This window comes from Aspergillus novofumigatus, assembly GCF_002847465.1.
Source record: "Aspergillus novofumigatus IBT 16806 chromosome Unknown P174scaffold_3, whole genome shotgun sequence".
NCBI lineage: Eukaryota > Fungi > Ascomycota > Eurotiomycetes > Eurotiales > Aspergillaceae > Aspergillus > Aspergillus novofumigatus.
In genome coordinates, this window is record NW_020194276.1 from 94362 (window position 1) to 112140 (window position 17779).

Below are 17779 nucleotides of genomic sequence, written 5' to 3' on the forward strand. Positions count from 1 at the left end.
ACTAGCTACTATTACATAAGCTAGGTTAACTCAATATCATCCTAGTATGTTCTGTCTTGGAGAAGATTCCTACAAATAAGGATTTAGCATTTGGGGGTTATATTGTTGGAAGGTACAAAGAGTATCATCAGCTTACCCAGTGACATGATGTTTACAAGGTCTAAGCCACTGCATACTTATCAGATTGATCCAACACCTCAACAAAGCACTAGACATGTAGCTAGCTAGAGCTGAATGATATATGATAAAGAGTAGTAGCTGGCTAGTTACTGATTTCTAAGAGAGCCGGAGAACTGTAAGGTCTAGATCTGTCTACTGCTTCAGATAGGTAAAGAGGTAAAATTGCTTCTTAATAACTTCTTGATAACTTCTCATTAACTTCTCAATAACTTCTTAATAACTTCTTAATAACTTCTCAATAACTTCTCAATAACTTCTTAATAACTTCTTAATAACTTCTCAATAACTTCTCAATAACTTCTTAATAACTTCTGAGTAAATTCTGAGTAAATTCTCTTGTAGATACCGCAGGGCTATGTTGTCAGCTTAGCAAAGAGAGTTTAGTGGAATATGTCTTATACTAGTCCCATACTTCGGAATTTCATCAATGCTATCCTTCGAAAATGCTGGTTAGAACATCATGTTTCTAAATCAGACAGACTCTAGACCTGCGACTAGTCTACTTCACATTGCACGGAAGCTAAGAACTAGGGTTGAAAGTAGAACTGGAGTGGGTGGCTCATCCCCACAATATAATGTGCTCACATAAGAGGTATCCGAGTTGGTGCGCAATCAATTATTCTTCTGGTCTAGTCATTCTCAACAACTGGATATAAACTTCTCCTATCAATTAAAAGAAGATGAGGATGCACCAAGCCCAAAGGGGGGACTATGAGCTCTAACAGCAGGGATGATGAGGGAAAATACCACTGAGTAAATATCTTATAGTATCGTGGAGAGTCCTCAGGATTGGTGAGAAAGATACTTGTAAAGATATGGCTTCTATATGCAGGTCAAGACCTCCACTCCCTAACAAGCTGTTCTGGCTGTTGCAGTTATCCTGGTGACCACTGGAACAGCCTTAAAAAGAATAGGATAAGACAAGCAGTTATGATGCTAGTGCATAAGCATTCATATTTAGCAGTGCTTGTGCTTACCCCTGACTTCGCTGACCAATGATAGCCGCCCATTGCCAGACTGCCCTAACTGTTATGATTAAAAATAGCTGTGTTCCTCTTTCTGTAACTTGTCTCAGCATTACCTAGGGTGTATATTATGAAGTATATAAACCTTCCTTTCTCCCACTTATTTAGGAATCTGACATAGCTATTTAATATACTCAATCCTCATTAATTACTTGTGCAATGGCTTCAACAGCACTTTATGATATTAGTCTGTTTTAGTTTAGTGGAATAAGTACAGATACCTAGTTAAATATTTATGTCTTAGACAAACATTATCAGATTAAGCTTTCTGCATCCAACTTTAAGGATTCACCAGTGTTACTAAGTGAGTATTACCGCCATATTAAGTGTGTTGACCTGGAAAATTTCAAAGCCAACAAAGTGGAAGTGGAATTTAGTGATCCTCTTAAAGATCTGTATGAATAGGTGTTAATGCCTTTCCTCTCTATCTTTCAGACAGTCTTCCCTCTTAACTGTAGTTAGAAGTATACTCTGAAAGATTAGCTGTCTGCTGAAACATTATGCTATATATTAGTCATAGTAGAAGGAAAATTATCTCTATTAAAGCTTAACCCTCCTAAAGGATGTTCTGTTGGTGCTTTATTTACACCTTTGGAGCAGGCTATATATTTAGTATTTCTGATCTTTTACCTAGATGAGGTATAATTACTAATTAATAAAGATTCCCATGGGCTCCCCGTGATACCCCATAAGGTATTTATTAGAGGGCATGTTTAATTCTTTAAGCTTGTCTTTCTAGGTGATGCGAATAGCACTCTCCAGGAATTTAAGGCCTATATAAAAATTTGATCTGCTGGATTTAACTCCTCAGTTCACACATCAAAGCTAGATGGTGTGGTTGAGGATAATAGTCATATTATTAGGTTACTATTATTATATATTAACTCTAAGGTTGGAATGTTACTCTATATCAGAAATGATCCTGCATATTCCTCCTTCTAATAAAAATAGCTTAACTAAATATCTTATTTACTTAATAGTCTTCATGCGCACAATATTGCATAGGGAGATGCGAAGCCAGATAACGTTCTTATTAATATGAATACTGATGCTTATTTAGTTGATTTCAGCAGAGGGTTCACAGCACTGTGGGCAGATGGTAAGAATGAAAATAAAATTAAAGGTGATAAGGAAGCCTTTAAGAAGATTTATGATTTCCTACTTAATAACCCTCCTTGCTCAAGCTACCTCTACTAGTGTATTCTCTACCACTACTTCTCTATGTTACCCAGCATGAACGTTTACTAGATTTAAACTGAAAGTTTAATTTGAGAGTTATTGCAATAATGGGACAACTATTATTAAGTGACATATTATATAGCAGCTTATAATAGGAATAATCTGTCTGTTTACTAAGAGGCATCCTGAGCAATACCCAGACATATTCTTTCTAAATAATTGTATATGGCTCCCCTTACAGTAGCTGCAGCTTTGATAAAAGTTACTATTAAATATGAACATTATTATAGAGATAACCATATCTTCTGCATCAGCTGGGAATGTCAGGTTCAGTAAAAGCCGGAGTAGAGGTTTTGTTAGGGTGATATGTGATACTTAGATGTAGGTATTGCTGCCTAAAGTGTCTAGACTATGTATACCAGTTGTAGTCATTATTTTAGTAGGGCCACTGGAGTGAGTTAGCCTAAATCTCATAATACTAATTAGTTAAATATTCCTCATGACCTTCCCTACTAGGACCCCCTCAGTATTAGAAGGCCACATTGCTCTTGAAGTGACCTTTTCATGTAATATATTTATGCTCCCCTAAATGTCTTAGCCACCAGCAGAAATATTATCTACTATGTTACTGGGATTTTCTTACCTTTCCTTAGGCATTTTTGCCTCTTTAGCTGAGCTTTTCTGCCAGAGCTATCATCAGAGTGCTAGGCTGGAAACCTTCACTACCTGGTGGTGTTAAACAGTTAATTATTGTATTCTCAGGCCCTTTTTTATATCCATCCGCGCTAACTCCGTGTCTTGAATATACTATGGACAGATTACATACACAAAGCATTGCGCGCATTGCAGAAAACAATAGACAGCTCTTGGAGACATATAAGAATAAGGTACATGTTAAGCTCACTAGCAAAGTCATGAAGGCTAACCTCTACTAGACTAAATACATTGATGCAGAGATAGAGGGGGCAGGCCTGGAAAATAGAGATTAGATAATGCCTGATCCTTTCTAGGTATGGGGACCATATGACCATATAATGGCTGTTATCATCAACAGGCATGTTAAAAGGGATGCAACTATCAGCATCTTGAAGGGAAATGTCTGTATAAAGACCTACAACTTAATATTGATGGAGGGGGATATTATAATGGTGTTTCTTAACCCAGGATTCTACTACTAGTGTATGGAAGGCTTACAGGTAAAGTTTATAAGTAGCTGAAGTGACCAGGAAACTGGTTAAGCTATTTATACTGTATACTTTTGCATAATCTTACTCACTATCTCTAGTGGAATGAGCATGAACGGCTGCTAAACAAATAGGTTAGGGAAAATAATCTGTAGTTAGTCACCATGCCCTTCTTTGACAATGTCTTGTAGAACTTTAATTACCGCAAGGTTGAGGTGTACAGTGGTAGGACCTTTAGAATTCTTGTGGTCTACACTTTGTTAGTAGCAGTGTATGATAGAGCAGAGAAATCATACTTTAGTTAGGAAGATAGGTTTCCGCGATGAAGGAAGAATTCTTATTTAGGTTATGAGATATTGAATTAGCTCACAGACTAAAGGATCTGGATGTTTGTCTTGGCTGGCTTTTGTCAACCTGGAATCAGTTGCCTGAATACATTAATGTTGCCTAAGAACTAGATAGGATTGAAATGAACCTTCAGTGATCTTGTTATCAGATATTGATAATCTTTAAGAGATAACTCTGCGGCGCGTGGAACCTTGTACAGAGTAGCCAAAGATGATAGTGGTTTGCAATCTAAACAACTTCTATTATCAGTAATATACTTCACCAAAGCTGTCCTGCCCCCTGGGCCCAGACTAATAACTTAAGATTTCCCTAGGCTGCCAGAGCATAATGTGACTATGTTGCGTCTAGCTGCCTTGAGCATGTTATGTAGGAACTTCTAGTAATCTTGGAATGGTCCCTTGCGTTGCTCAGTGCTCATGATGTAAACTATGTTAGAGATGAGTCCTGCTTACTGTTTTCTAGCAAATTGATGGAGGATGTTCACCTCTTTAGAGACTTTGTACAGCCTTACAAATGCGTCATCTAGGTTTGAGTGCTTTAGGATGGTGTGTTTATTTTAACCTAGGTAAGCCATTTCTAAAGCAGTGGTAGGTAATTTCTGAGAAGTTGACCAGAAACTTGTCATATATTACTAAGAAGTTATTAAGAAGTTATTGAGAAGTTATTAAGACGTTATTAAGAAATTAGTGTCTAAAATGAAAAAGGGCGGCAACATAGGTAATATAATTACTTGCAATGGCTCAATCTCAACGTATGTATCAAGAATTATTTTGCTAGGACTTCTAACTTCCCCTGGTTTAAGAGGGGTATTAACAGAGAATGGCCGTTTCAGGAATCTTTGACTACTATTATGACTAAAAGTACCATGCAGTACTCTAGCGTTGGTAATATTCAAAAACCAAGGAGTGGCTGGAAGCACATAATCTTTCTAACAACTAACAGCTTGGGTTAATCCAGGCTTTTGATTTGCTATAAGATAACTTCAATTTCTACTTCTACCTGCTCAAGAGTGCGCAGGACTGTTAGTTTAAAACATAGCTGGAATAATCTATATGAACACAGAGATTGACTGACCATGGGCCCCTGCGCACAAGGCTTGACCACCTCCTGCATTCCAGAATATATGGCAAGGTCATACTTGTCATCTACATAACTACAGGATACTTTGATTACTAAATTTAGCTGATTGGCGTCTAAAGAAAATGAGCTTCGCAACACCTCACAGCCAATTGTTCAATCATAATTAAGAGAAAAAGTAAAATGAATAAGCATAAGAACATCAGCCATATTTACATCATGCCATCTAGCGCCATCTCCAACAGAATTTTTGAACATATGTATAAGGAAAAAGACATGCTCAAACATAGAACAAGCAATGAGTATATATACTAAACAAAGAAGAATTAGGGAATTCATTAATAATACCTGCTATATAAACCACAGAGTGTCCTGGCAGTTACTTAATGTGGAATAGGCCGCATGGCTAAGTCTGCATTAATAATAAAGTCAGGGACTGAGAAAGAAACAGAAAGGAAGTTATAAAATAATTATTAGTAATCCAAAACTCCAAGGCTGCAGGAGGATCAAAACAGTGGTTAAGGATTAATTATTTAAGATCATGCATATGGTCTATGTTGAGCCCAACTGTCAGGATGGCCACATCAGCTAGAATTAGGAGCCTGCTGTGATGGATCACAAGGATGACTTAAAGATCTTCTATGGAAAGAAGGGCCTCTTATGCTCATGCCATCCATGCTTAAAGATCTGTCATAAGGTAGGTTCAGCAGGCTGTGAGCCATGTGAGGCATTTCCTAGAGATAAGATATTAGGGTCATGGGAAGCTGATATGACATAGTAGTCTAAGATATAGTGTGACTGGGTGCAATACTATACTCTATTAGGTTGAAGAGATTATATCAGAATAAAGGCGTCTAAGGGTTAAAGCTGGCTGAGTACTACATGGGCAGGGGTGCTTAGTGGTGGTAGGAAATCTGCTCTAGGGCAGAGGAGGTGATAAGCACCTGTATCATATAATTAAAAGCAGCAGGTGTCTCATTAGGGCTAATAAGCACTATTATTACAGGGGTTCCAAGCATCTGCTGCAATGCATAATCTTTAGTATACTTAGAGGTTATAGGAAAGAAGGTTTAATTATCTTAGAGTGTCTCACCAAAGCTTAATAACTCTAGTAAAGGAGATAACTAGTTTCTATTATCTCCTATATTTATTAGGCCACTTAGTGCCACTATACCCATATATTTAACTAAGCTTGATATTAGGCTAGTTAAGTTTACTTTAGAGTAGTAAATAGGAAGTGCCTCATCCACATTATCATCTTCTTACTTATGTTTCTGGTCTGGATACACATTAGAGTTGGTATCCTTCTCTTTCAGGTTCAACTCTTAGTTAATAATATATACAATCATCTTAGCATCTGGAGGCTCATCAGCAGCTGTTAAAATAAATTTTATAAAAAGATGCTACTTACCAACTTCTCCTCTTTCATAGTGTTCTTCCATCCTTCTTACTCTGAAGACCTTGTCTAAGAATTAGAATCTATTAGGCTGTGTAAGCTGCTGCTTGTAATCATGGGCAATTTCCTGTAATTAATCTATAGTAATACCAAATCTTCTGAGCTTGCGGATGATATAGATTAACAGAGACAGGCATTCTAAATCTATTAGTAAAGTTCCTTGATATGGCAGATTTTCTATAGGGGTACACATATAATCCTTTTAAAGATGGTCAGGCTCCTTATAAACCACATTAGTAGGCCACTACTCAGGCTTTATCCTCTCTAAATCACCCTCCTTACTATAAGGGTCTCCTGGTTTACATCTATTATAGGGGTGCTTAACTTGCTTTCTTAGCTTAATGAACTTAATAAATACTTTAGCAATCTAATAATAGTTAAGCTGCTAGAAGTGCATCAAGGATCTTTCATAGTAGTTAAGGACTTTAGGAGTATTACTGATCTTAAGCCCAACCCTATCCACTAATCCACAAGAGGGCGTTTCCTCAACGCAGCCTAAGAACTAGATGGATGGCGGCACACCATATATAGAGTGGGCTAGGGAATCTCTGCACTACTTACTTTAATGGTAGGGTGAGTGACCAAGCAGTTATTAAGGATCATAGCTATATAGTGTAGCACCAGCACTGGCACCTGACAGCACTGTTTAAATAAGATTAGCCAGAATATCATACTTGTGCGCGGAGGGTTTACATACCTCAAACCATGGGGCACTGATACCCAAATCTTAGCACCAAGGATTTCCATAAATCTTTCAGAGACTTTAGGGGTGAAAACTGTCCCATTTTGCTCTAGATAGATAGAGATTCTGTCACCTTAAGTCTGCCTATATTATCTAGATAGATCATGGCATAGTGGGCGTAAGGGATGTTAATTAATAAATACATGGATAGACCCATTAGCTATGTAGGAGATGAGTTAGCTCTATATATGTCTTTCTAATACTAGTATTACTTACTAGGACATTATCCTAGCTATTAACATCATCCTATATATATGATGCTAGCCTTTTACTAGAGCCCACCCCAGGAGCAGGTGCGCTGAACACCATTATGTAATCTAATAGGTTGATATTAATAAGGTACAGCAGGTTTCCTTAAGCAGGTGTATTATTTAGATAATCTCAAGTTGGATGTTTATCAGGCAGTACAGTTACTGGGTTACTAAGAGGTAGATAGTGCTCAACACATAAAAATGCTGTCAGGATCAGAGCAAGTTTACACCTACAATGGCGGTAATATATATTATCTTAAAGGTCTTATGCTCTTCCAACAGGATCAGAACAAGGTGATCTGAGATGGTGATAAGGCTGCAGTAATCTAGGTCTGGTAGGGTAATAGCAAGTAAATGCTACTGATTAGCTTTGGTTTAATACTTAAAAAGATGCAGCATGCCAGAAGGCTTAAGAGGAAATAAGATATAGTAATAAGAAAGTCCTAAAATTAAGATAAGAATATTAAGATAGAAGTAAAAGCTAGCACAGCAGTTTGAGTCCATGACCCCACCATCTGCTATAGTTTGCTTCTAAAGGCAGATAAGCTATTTTGAGGCAGATTGACGCCCATCAGACAGAGTTGAGAGGGGTAGTATGCGTGACAAGTAATGACATACTACTCACAGGATGCACCTGAGAACAGAGACCAAACACCCTACAGGGTTCAAGAGTAAATAAGCAAGATCGGCCTGGGAAGTAGAAGATGCTACAAGATGGATGCTAGTAACTAATTTCAGCATATAGATGGGTAGGTGTAACAGGCTGCAGCAAAGTTAGAATTAGATTAAGTCTGCTTAGTCCTTTTCTTTGTTTCTGCTCTGGGGATATGTACAGTAAATAAGGATGGCGTCACAAAGTCAAGTTAAAAGAAGAGATAATTAGTGACTAACAGCTGAGAATTTATCTAGTAGCTCAAGGGAACACTCAAGATCTTAAAGGAGGGAGAAAGTACATGAGAAGAAGAAGTATTAGAGCATAAAGATGGGGGAATGGCAGTCTTTCAGTGTTAGTAATAAGAGATTGGAATGCCTGTGCCTCTGGGGTATTAGATAATAATTAAATATAGAAGTAGAAGCAGCATCTGGGACTTTTATTATTTATTTATTTTTTTATTTACTATTTCACTTTTTTTAGGACTGGAGTCTGGATATGGCTTTTGCAATCCCCTATATAGCTATACAGTGTAATCCTTGGCTAATCCTAAGACTAGCTGATTGGCAGCAATGACCCTTCTAGTTTGGTACAGCCTATCTGGGGAGCCCTGTATAGCGTGCGTAGCGAATGGTAGCTGATAACTCATTCAGCTTAGACAAGTGGATAAGGATAGCTGGAGATTTTGGGATAGGTTAGAGGTAAAGGGTGTTCTGGACTACCACTACCTAGGTTTTTATGGCACATGTAAATAATATATGCATGACAAGCTGCAGACAGGGAAGTCATGTAGGGGCTCTAGTAGTGTATAATATCTTTCTCTGCCCTGCTAGCATGAATCTAGTATAATACTTCAGTTCTCTATCCTACTTCCTGCATCTAATACAACATAGATTGCATGCCATGGATTATATGATTGCATGAACTTAAATTCATGTAGTCCTTAGTTAAGAATAGAGTATCTTCCCTCCTAAGCAACAGTAGTGGGAGGAGCACCTCTCTAAAGTACTTAGAAGTAGCAACTCTCCTCTCTTCTTAGCTATAATAAAGTACTAAACGCCACTGTTATAGTTGAGCACTGCTTTAGTGGTAACTAGTCCTAGTATCAAGGCCTGTGTATCTAATCAACATTGTAATCTCACTCTTGCATGTATAAGCACTCAGGGCAAGACTCATGGTAATAAATATAACAGACTATTACTAGTACTTCCATCCTGCAGCTACAGCACGGCCACTAAAGGCGCAAACTGGGTGACTCCTTATCCCAATCATGTTTCAGCGCTTCTCCAGCTCTCCAGTAGATTAATGGCGGCCTCATAACAGCAGGGTTGATGTCTTGGAGTGTATGAACACCTATTTCTTACTACAACCCATCAGCCAGTGGACGCTAATGAGCATTAGACCCCTTACACCCTTATTTTCTTCTTTATCCTTCTTCCTTAGAATAGTCCTTCCCTTCCTGCCCCTGTATTTTGCCGCTTCCTTATTTCCATCTAATATATTAGTACTGGGGGCCATAACCATGCCCAGAGAAGGACATACAGAATCCATGTTACTCTTTATAAAGATAACCAGTAAAGGCAGCACAGGACTCAGGATCAGCAATGTGCTTCTTAAAGCAGGCGTTCAGGGCAACTAAGACAAGAAAAGTTCCCATCCATATACCAATAATAACATATACAAAGGGAACCATTGCTTAAATGAAGTTGATTTCATGTCATCCTCTTCTCAGCAGATTGACACCTATTTATGTTCTTGTCAGGGATGAAAGTAGTTTGTGACATACTCTATTATAGAGATAGAACTATCAGTTTCATATAATACCATGATAACACGGAGCGGCCAGCAGCCAGCAAAAGAAAATAACAACAATGAAGAAGTCAGACCACTCAGTATGCACTCATTAAGACCATTTGATCTTTGACATAAGAAATAGGAAAATGTAGCCAAAAATCCTGTCCTTGATAGCTAACACGCGCCTTAACTGAATCATCATTAGGCTTTAGAATACCAGATTCAAGACCTATGATCTTAAGGTCCTTGAGTTTTACTGGGAGCTTATAGTAGAGTCTGACCATCTGCTCACTGGTTGAGTCATCAATATAAGGAGGGTGAACAGCAAAGAGTTTAGGCTCTTCCAGGGCCTTCACGTCCTCGATAATTATGCTTTAGCCTGAAAGGCTAACAGAGCTAAGCCCAGAATGTCTGGTTTCCGCAGTGCTGTTTAAATCACAGTTACTAATGCAGGTGTCTCCTTGGTCATCAATCTGCTTAGTCCCCCAGACAACCTGCTCTATGATTTTTTTTCCGTTGATGTACATAGCAGAGGTGGTCTGCGCAAGGAAGCATTAGATGGCTGGAGGCAACCTCACAAAAAGTACTCACAATTGTCATCTCTTCAACAGTGGGCGCCTTCTTAATTAACAGAGCCTATTTATCTTTACTCTATCCATCATCATTGGTGCTATTACACCCCGTGAGCTTCTGCCACCACGGCATGCAAATAAGTATGGCCCTACACCAAGCCATGCCGAAGTAATCATGCAGCGATCTAGAAATGGAGGAGGATTCAACAAAAGTCTGAGTTGGTCTATGCCGAATTATGGTGAGTATTTGGGACAAGGCTGGCGTCTTTATAGCAACGCCGTGCTCCTGAAGCGCGCTTCATTGCTAACTTGGGCTATCAAAGTCAACAGCAGAGCAGGGGAAAAATGCTGAGAGCCAGCCACCTGTGATCTTGACCTCCATCGAAACAAAGGTGACGATCTCAACAATGGATACAAGCCATGTTTTACCAGTGTCCCTGTTTTTATCGCAGTAAATCAGAGAATATACCTTGGTTGCTAATCTCGGTATCTTTCGCCAATAGAAGATCTGGGACTTACGCTGAGGCACTTTCGGCCTATTTTTCATGGCTCAAACTAGCTCAAATAGCGCGTCCCGCTAACCAATAACATATAGATACTAAAACTTTGCATTCCGTAGTTCACTATGAAACTAGGAATATCGTAGTTCAATCCTGAGCTCGCAATTCTCGAATCAGGACCTGATGTAATTGTCTTAAAATTCACCTTAGTATCGGCAGCCACGCAATATTTCGCTTTGCCAGCCGCTAATACGAGTTGGTAACTTGCTCTATAGTAGCTCACAATTGAACTCAGCAATTCATGCCTGATAAGTGAACTGGCTGTCACCCAGTTGGGAATTGAGATTTTGAGCTACAGAGTGTGACAATCCGTCACCATGTTCCCCGCGGACCTCCTTACACAGAGCTTTCTGCCCATCTTGACCGCTTACCTCTCCAGGGCTGTTTAGATTGTTTATACTGTTCCACCCTCTGTTTACATATCTCCCCACTATGTACATACTTCTTCCCCCTCTTCTCTATGCTTAGATTCTATCAAAATACTACCATACTATTGGAATATGAGCAGTGCCATTATATAAAACTAAGCATCACTTCCTGCATCATTTCTTTTATTAGAAGGTTTAAGATCCAGCAACAAATGTGTTCTTTTTCATGTTAAGCACTGATCTTACCTCCTCTTGCAAAGAACCCTTCGCGTGCCAACAACGCCAACAGTTAGAGATGACAATATAATCTATTAACTAAGATCATGAAAGAATAAATAATAGCCAGACCTGCAGCTTCCACTAAGGAGCCTGAGAACTAGTAAGGAGCTAGTGTCACGGGCTAGAAGCCGGTTCAACCTATGACCTAGGTTTGGATGGTAAGAAATCGCTAGGAAGTCTAACTAGGGGCGCATCATGGCCGGACATCAAAAGGGAAGGCTTGGGTCATGTGATAGCGCGGGTTATTACATTGGTTAGTACAAAAGTCACGTGACTGACAGCTGGTGTCCAGTTTGGATAAGACCTCGCGAGGGCTGTTGAATAGCATGAGCACCCAGCGGGCCCTGCCCGCTACACTACCCTCCTTCCCCTGTTGGGGTTGTTGCTGCTCCTCCCACTCGTCCAGCGCGGCAGTATCAGCAAGGTGAGCCACCGGCTCCCACATGGGGCGTTCATACCCTACCTATTTAACAAGATACTCATGGCGGCGGCCTTAGCCAATGCGTCTCTCACATTCATCCAGCACCCTCTCCACACAATATTCGTCCTCACCATCAACTAGCATTGCAGGTGGCTGGTAGTCGCCATTCAGCTGGCTTGGGAAGGGGTCATCTACAGCAGGACACAGTAGGCTAACATGGAACACATTATGGATTCCTGGTAGTATATCTAGCTAATATACATGAGATCTAACAGCCTTAAGGACTGTAAACTTCCCATGCTGTGTGTTGAGCTTCCTGCTTGGCTGGTCTGTCCACACATTACGCAGGTCTAGCCATACTTTTGAACCAACAGTGTATCTAGGGCTGGCTTTGTGAGAGTAATTTAAATATTCCTCCTGATGTTGCTGTGCAGCAGCTAGCTCTAACTACACTATCTCTATGGCTGCCTTTATCTTCATAACTATAGCTTTGGCTCTCTCTCATGGGGTTCGGGCCGCGTTGGTAATAGCAGCCTCTCAGTCAAGTTCCTTAATATTGAGTGGTTCAAGGTTGTACCCATAGTCTAGGAAGAATGGGCTTATTCTAGTGCTCATGGCATCCCTGCCATTAATTACGAGCTGAGCCATCAGTAGTAATGACTTCTAATTAGATTGCACATAGTTACAGAAGTTCCACAGGTATGCTTCTAGCGTTGCATTCATCTGCTCAACTTGGCCGTCTGTTTGCGGGTGGAAGGCAGTGGATAGCTGTTGCTATATGCCCAAGCAGCTGCAGAAGTGGCCCCAGAACTGACTAACAAACTGTGGGCTGTAATCTAATGTGATTACACTTGGTACGCCATGGTAGCTAATGAACTGGTTAATTAATAGCTGTGCTACAGTCTTAGCATTAGTCTATTTGCAGGGTACCAGTATCACCCCCTTCCCTAATCTATTAGCTATCACCATAATGTCTTCGCAATCGCCAGAGCTGGGTAGCTTGGTGATGAAGTTAATAGCTATCTCATACTATTTACAATCTAGGATTGGTAATGGCTTCAGCAAGCCTTAGCACCATTTACACCATACACAGTTGGCTCTGCACTTATCACAATTCTTAACAAACCTCTGTACATCTGTAGAAAGCTCTGGCTAGTAAAAGTTCTGTGCTATTATTATATACAGCATATTCTTCCTAGGGTGCCCTGTAAGCACTGAATCATATGTCTCTTGCAGGATCCTTATCCACAGTGGCTCTAAGTCAGGGGCCCACTTGCGACCCTGATATAGTAGGTGGCTGTCTAGAGAAGTTGAACACTTGATGATAGACACACACACACACAGTTCAGTAGGGAATCTTGTCGCCCCTACTTATACTGACTAGATTATCTCCTGTAGGTGCCTGTCTCCTTGCGTGGCCTCCCTCCATTGCTTATGTAGTGGTGGGGGCGCGGCTAAGGATGGGGTCATGTAACAGTAAGGATTATTACATTGATTAGTATGATGCACTGAACTCATGTCCAGCCCAGGCATGACCTTATAGATGCTTGATATGTGCGTGCAGGCCTGGTCTATAATGATTTTAGGAGGGATCAGGCAGAGCTCTTATACCTTAAGCCTATCATCCTTAGTATCTTGTGGCATATCCTGTTCCCTTCATAATAATGCATTGGGGCGTGCAGCCAGCTTCCTAGGTTGGTAGTGCATCTTATAGTTGAACTGGCTTAGCACATATGACCACCTTATCTGCTGTTTGTTGAGCCGTCAGACTGTCTTAAAGTATTCTAGGTTGCAGTGGTCAGTGATGAGCTTGAACTATAGTAAGCTAATTAGTTCTGGCTCCCATTCCTTAAGTGTATTAATAATTACAAGTAGCTCCTTATCATGGATTTCATAGTTGCACTCTATAGGGGAATTCTTCCTTAAGAAGTAGGTGCAAGGCTGCAGCACTCCATTATTATTATACTATGATAGTATTCCTCTAGTGGCCTAGTTCAAGGCATCTATCTTAACAACTATCTCCCAGTCATAGTCAAACTGCATGAGAATTAGTGTAGTAGTGAATATCTCCTTTAGTTATTCAAACTAACTAGTATGTTCCCCTGTCCATGAGAATGGGGTCCCCTTCTGTGTGAGCGCTGTTAATAGGTGTACTATGTTAGAGAAGTTCCTTATGAAGTGTTAGTAGAAGTTTGCGAAGCCAAGGAATGACTATACACCCCTAGTTAATATAGGGGCCTGCTATTCTAGTATTGCCTTTACCTTGTCAGGGTCCATGCGCACACCTTTCCTAGCTTTGATGATGAACCCAAGGTACTTTATGCTCTTAACCTTAAACTCATACTTATTAATATCAAGCTATAACCCAGCAGCTTATAACTGTTGTAGTACTTGATGTACATGGTCATAGTGTTTTACCAGTGACCTATCAGTAAAAATAAGTATGTCATCAATGTACGCGGAGGTGAATTCATCTAGGAAGTCTCAGAGGGTCTAGTTAATATACTATTAGAAGGTACTTAGTGTGTTTGCTAGGCTAAAGGGGGTTACTAACCATTCATACAGGCCAAATCATGTGTGGAAGGCTATCAGCCACTCATCTCCCAGAGCAATGCAAATCTTATGAAATGCGGCGATCACATCCAACTTAGTAAACCACTTTGCCTTTAATATATACTCTAAGGTCTCATTAATTAGGGGCAGTGGGTATCAATCTTTCTTTATAATTATATTTAGTGCGCAGTAGTCTATGCAGAATTATAGCCCCCCACCTAGCTTATGGGTGAACAGCACTGGAGCAGCAGCAGAAGAACTACTAATATAGATGAAGTTCTTCTCCAGTAGCTCTGTTAGCATCTTCCATAGGACAAGCAGTTCACCGCGTGATATAGAATACAGGGGGCCCCATGGGGGTTCTGCTGGCTTCCTATCTTTGCCCTTAGTCAACTTAATGCAGTGATTAACCCCATGGCAGTATGGGGGTAGTTTATCAGCCTTTCTTTAGTTAAATACTCCTAGGAACTCATGATAGCATACTAGTAGCTTATTAGCAGGGTTCATATGCTTCTTTACTTATAAGGCCTTCTTAATATCCTTAAGGCTAGCAGCAAAAATCTATATTACTTTATTCCTCCACCTCTGACGATTCCACACTGCGAACCCCTGGGCGTTGACATGTTAGACTACTAATTTCAGCTTATCTTCTATACATCCTATGGTTGACTTATTAGCTAGGCATAGTCACAGCCCCTTAGGTTCAACCTTCACTCCCTAATGCTTCATCCAGGGTGTACCTAGTATTAGGTTAGTTCCCTCATCTAGCTTAGGTACCACATATGCATAAATTATAGGCTGGTAGTTGCCCCCAACATCCAGAGAGAATATAGTAATCTTTATAATAATACTACCCATGGCACCTGTGTAGTTCTCTAGCTAGATTAGCTTAATATCTTACTACTTAAGTTTTAGCTTCTATGCAAAGCATTTAGCTATAACTGCATAAGATGTACACCTGGTGTCAGGTAAGACCTGGTAATTATGCTCCTTGTTAACTATTATAGATACATTAAATTCTAGGGTGTTAAACTTAATAAATTATTAGAACCATTGATAATCTATAAGTACATCTTTCTCTAGATATGGTCACCAGCTTGATAGCTGCATTAACTATTCAACTAGCCCCTGTAAGAGTCTTTTCATAGGAGCAAGTTGTTTTCCAGCTCACCAGGCTTGCTTGCTAGTATTATGGCCTCTAGCTTCTTATCATCAAGTATAGGTCCCACTACACAGGATACACAGGGTCAGTCCTGCAGCAGGACAGCGCTGAGGTAAGGGCAACTCTTAATCATATAGCCTAAGGCGCCATAATATAGGCACCTGCCCTCAGTGCATCAGCGCGCCCATTCCGCCTTATCAACCCATCTAGCACAGCAACAGGCACTGGCTAGCTTTACAAATATTGGCTCCTAATCCATGGAGTTACTGGCGCCTGTAGCTGCTGCTATAGGGGCCACTGGGACTGCAGGAACATAGGCTGGGCAGTTATGGCCTATAATTAGTGCACCTCTCCCTTGCTATCTTACTCATACTGCTCCACGTGTGTGATTAGCTTTAATTCAGTCTGTAATCATCTATAGCTGCTGATAATACTTCTTAAAGCTTAGGTCTTTCACAAAATTAAAGAGCTGCACCTTCATTTCCTAGTTAAGTGCGCTATCTATAAAGCTTTACTTTATATCATCAGACTAATCATAACCTCCTGCCTCTATTAGTAGCCAGTTAAAGTCTGCTAGTATCTTACTGAACAGGTAGTTACCCTGATGTAAGTTGCATAGTTCCTCCATAGCCTTCTCCATGCAGTTCTTATCTTAGAACATGAGGTTAAGTTAGTTCAGCATGCTAATCAATGTATCCCTAGTAGCTGCAGAAGGGTCTTAACTATATTAGTCTATCTAGGGGGTTATTGCAGCAGCCATATTCCCTTAGAGTCTGCTAAAGGCATACCACATGCAGCTATAGGCAGAGCTAATAGCCACTTAGTTAATCTGTAGCTTCGCTGCTAGCTTAGAGTAGAAGGTATAGTATGCTATTTTATCAACACTATTATATATTTCTACATCTAGTAGAACTGGCTTTAGCCTCTTTATTCCATCATCTATAGGTGTGGCAGCGGGGGTAGGCACTGTAGGGGTTTCCTGAAGTGCAGGTATTGATACTACAGGGATGGCAGCAGCCTGCTTCTCCTCCATCTATTCTATCCAGCTAGCCAGCCTTTCTAGCTGCCAGGCCATCTGGGCCAGGAGGTCCATTTACACACCACTAGGGGCTCACAGTTGCTCTCTGCTAGGTTCTTCTGTAGGCATTAATTCCAATGCGTTGTTATAGCTCATAGTCTGTCTATCTCGCTGGTTCAGCTATCTCACTGGTTCAGCTGTCTCACTGGTTCAGCTGTCTCGCTGGTTCAGCTGTCTCACTGGTTCAGCTGTCTTGCTGGTTCAGCTGTCTTGCTGGTTCAGCTATCTCTTTCTTCTCCTAACTATCTTAGGACAAGAGCAATTTCTAATATCACAGGCTAGAAGCCGGTTCAACCTATGACCTAGGTTTGGACGGTAAGAAATCACTAGGAAGTCTAACTAGGGGCGCATCATGGCCAGACATCAAAAGGGAAGGCTTGGGTCACATAATAGCACAGGTTATTACATTGGTTAGTACAAAAGTCACGTGACTGACAGCTGGTGTCCAGTTTGGATAAGACCTCACGAGGGCTGTTGAACAGCATGAGCACCCAGCAGGCCCTGCCCGCTACAGCTAGGAACAGAACCTATAACCCCTCCACTCAGCATACTAGACCAGGCTTAGGTTTCGCTAGAAGGCTGACTGCCCTACTTAACTAGACAGAGAACAGCAGCCTTAATAAAGACACCTATAAGCCAGCTGACAGCATCTCCTATAAAGAATTTACTGCCCACTGGGGAACAGACCCTGAGCACTGCTAAGAAGCCATCTCCTAGATCTACATTGCTTTGGATATGAAGGCAAACCAGAACTATGCAGAGGCAGCTCTCCTGAATAAGTAACTTATTAAGAGCCAGAGTGAGACTGACAATCTTAAGTACTAGAATAAACAGATCTATTAGGAATATGAATAGACCCAGGCCCAGCTCATTACTGCTAACCTTAAATGTGATGAGG

At 40.5% G+C, this 17779-nt stretch overlaps 3 protein-coding genes across 3 annotated transcripts; 1 reads left to right on the forward strand and 2 right to left on the reverse strand.

Annotated features, from left to right (window-relative positions):
- Positions 1-3394: 3394 nt before the first annotated feature.
- On the forward strand, positions 3395-3562 carry P174DRAFT_366860 (uncharacterized protein; the record flags this gene model as incomplete). Its single annotated transcript, XM_024822137.1, has 1 exon — positions 3395-3562. A coding segment is annotated over one exon (168 nt), but the record flags the coding sequence as incomplete, so codon positions are not given.
- Positions 3563-5577: 2015 nt separating this feature from the next.
- P174DRAFT_458455 (uncharacterized protein) lies at positions 5578-7348 on the reverse strand (the record flags this gene model as incomplete). Its single annotated transcript, XM_024829667.1, has 10 exons — positions 5578-5727; positions 5938-6039; positions 6163-6251; positions 6405-6458; positions 6540-6626; positions 6723-6816; positions 6874-6944; positions 6972-7002; positions 7154-7240; positions 7265-7348. 10 exons carry the CDS (start codon positions 7346-7348, stop codon positions 5578-5580), a joined length of 849 nt encoding a protein of 282 aa, XP_024683421.1.
- A 2635-nt stretch (positions 7349-9983) lies between these two features.
- P174DRAFT_367073 (uncharacterized protein) lies at positions 9984-10241 on the reverse strand (the record flags this gene model as incomplete). The annotated part of the gene is made up of 1 exon (XM_024822146.1): positions 9984-10241. A coding segment is annotated over one exon (258 nt), but the record flags the coding sequence as incomplete, so codon positions are not given.
- Between the last annotated feature and the right edge of the window lie 7538 nt (positions 10242-17779).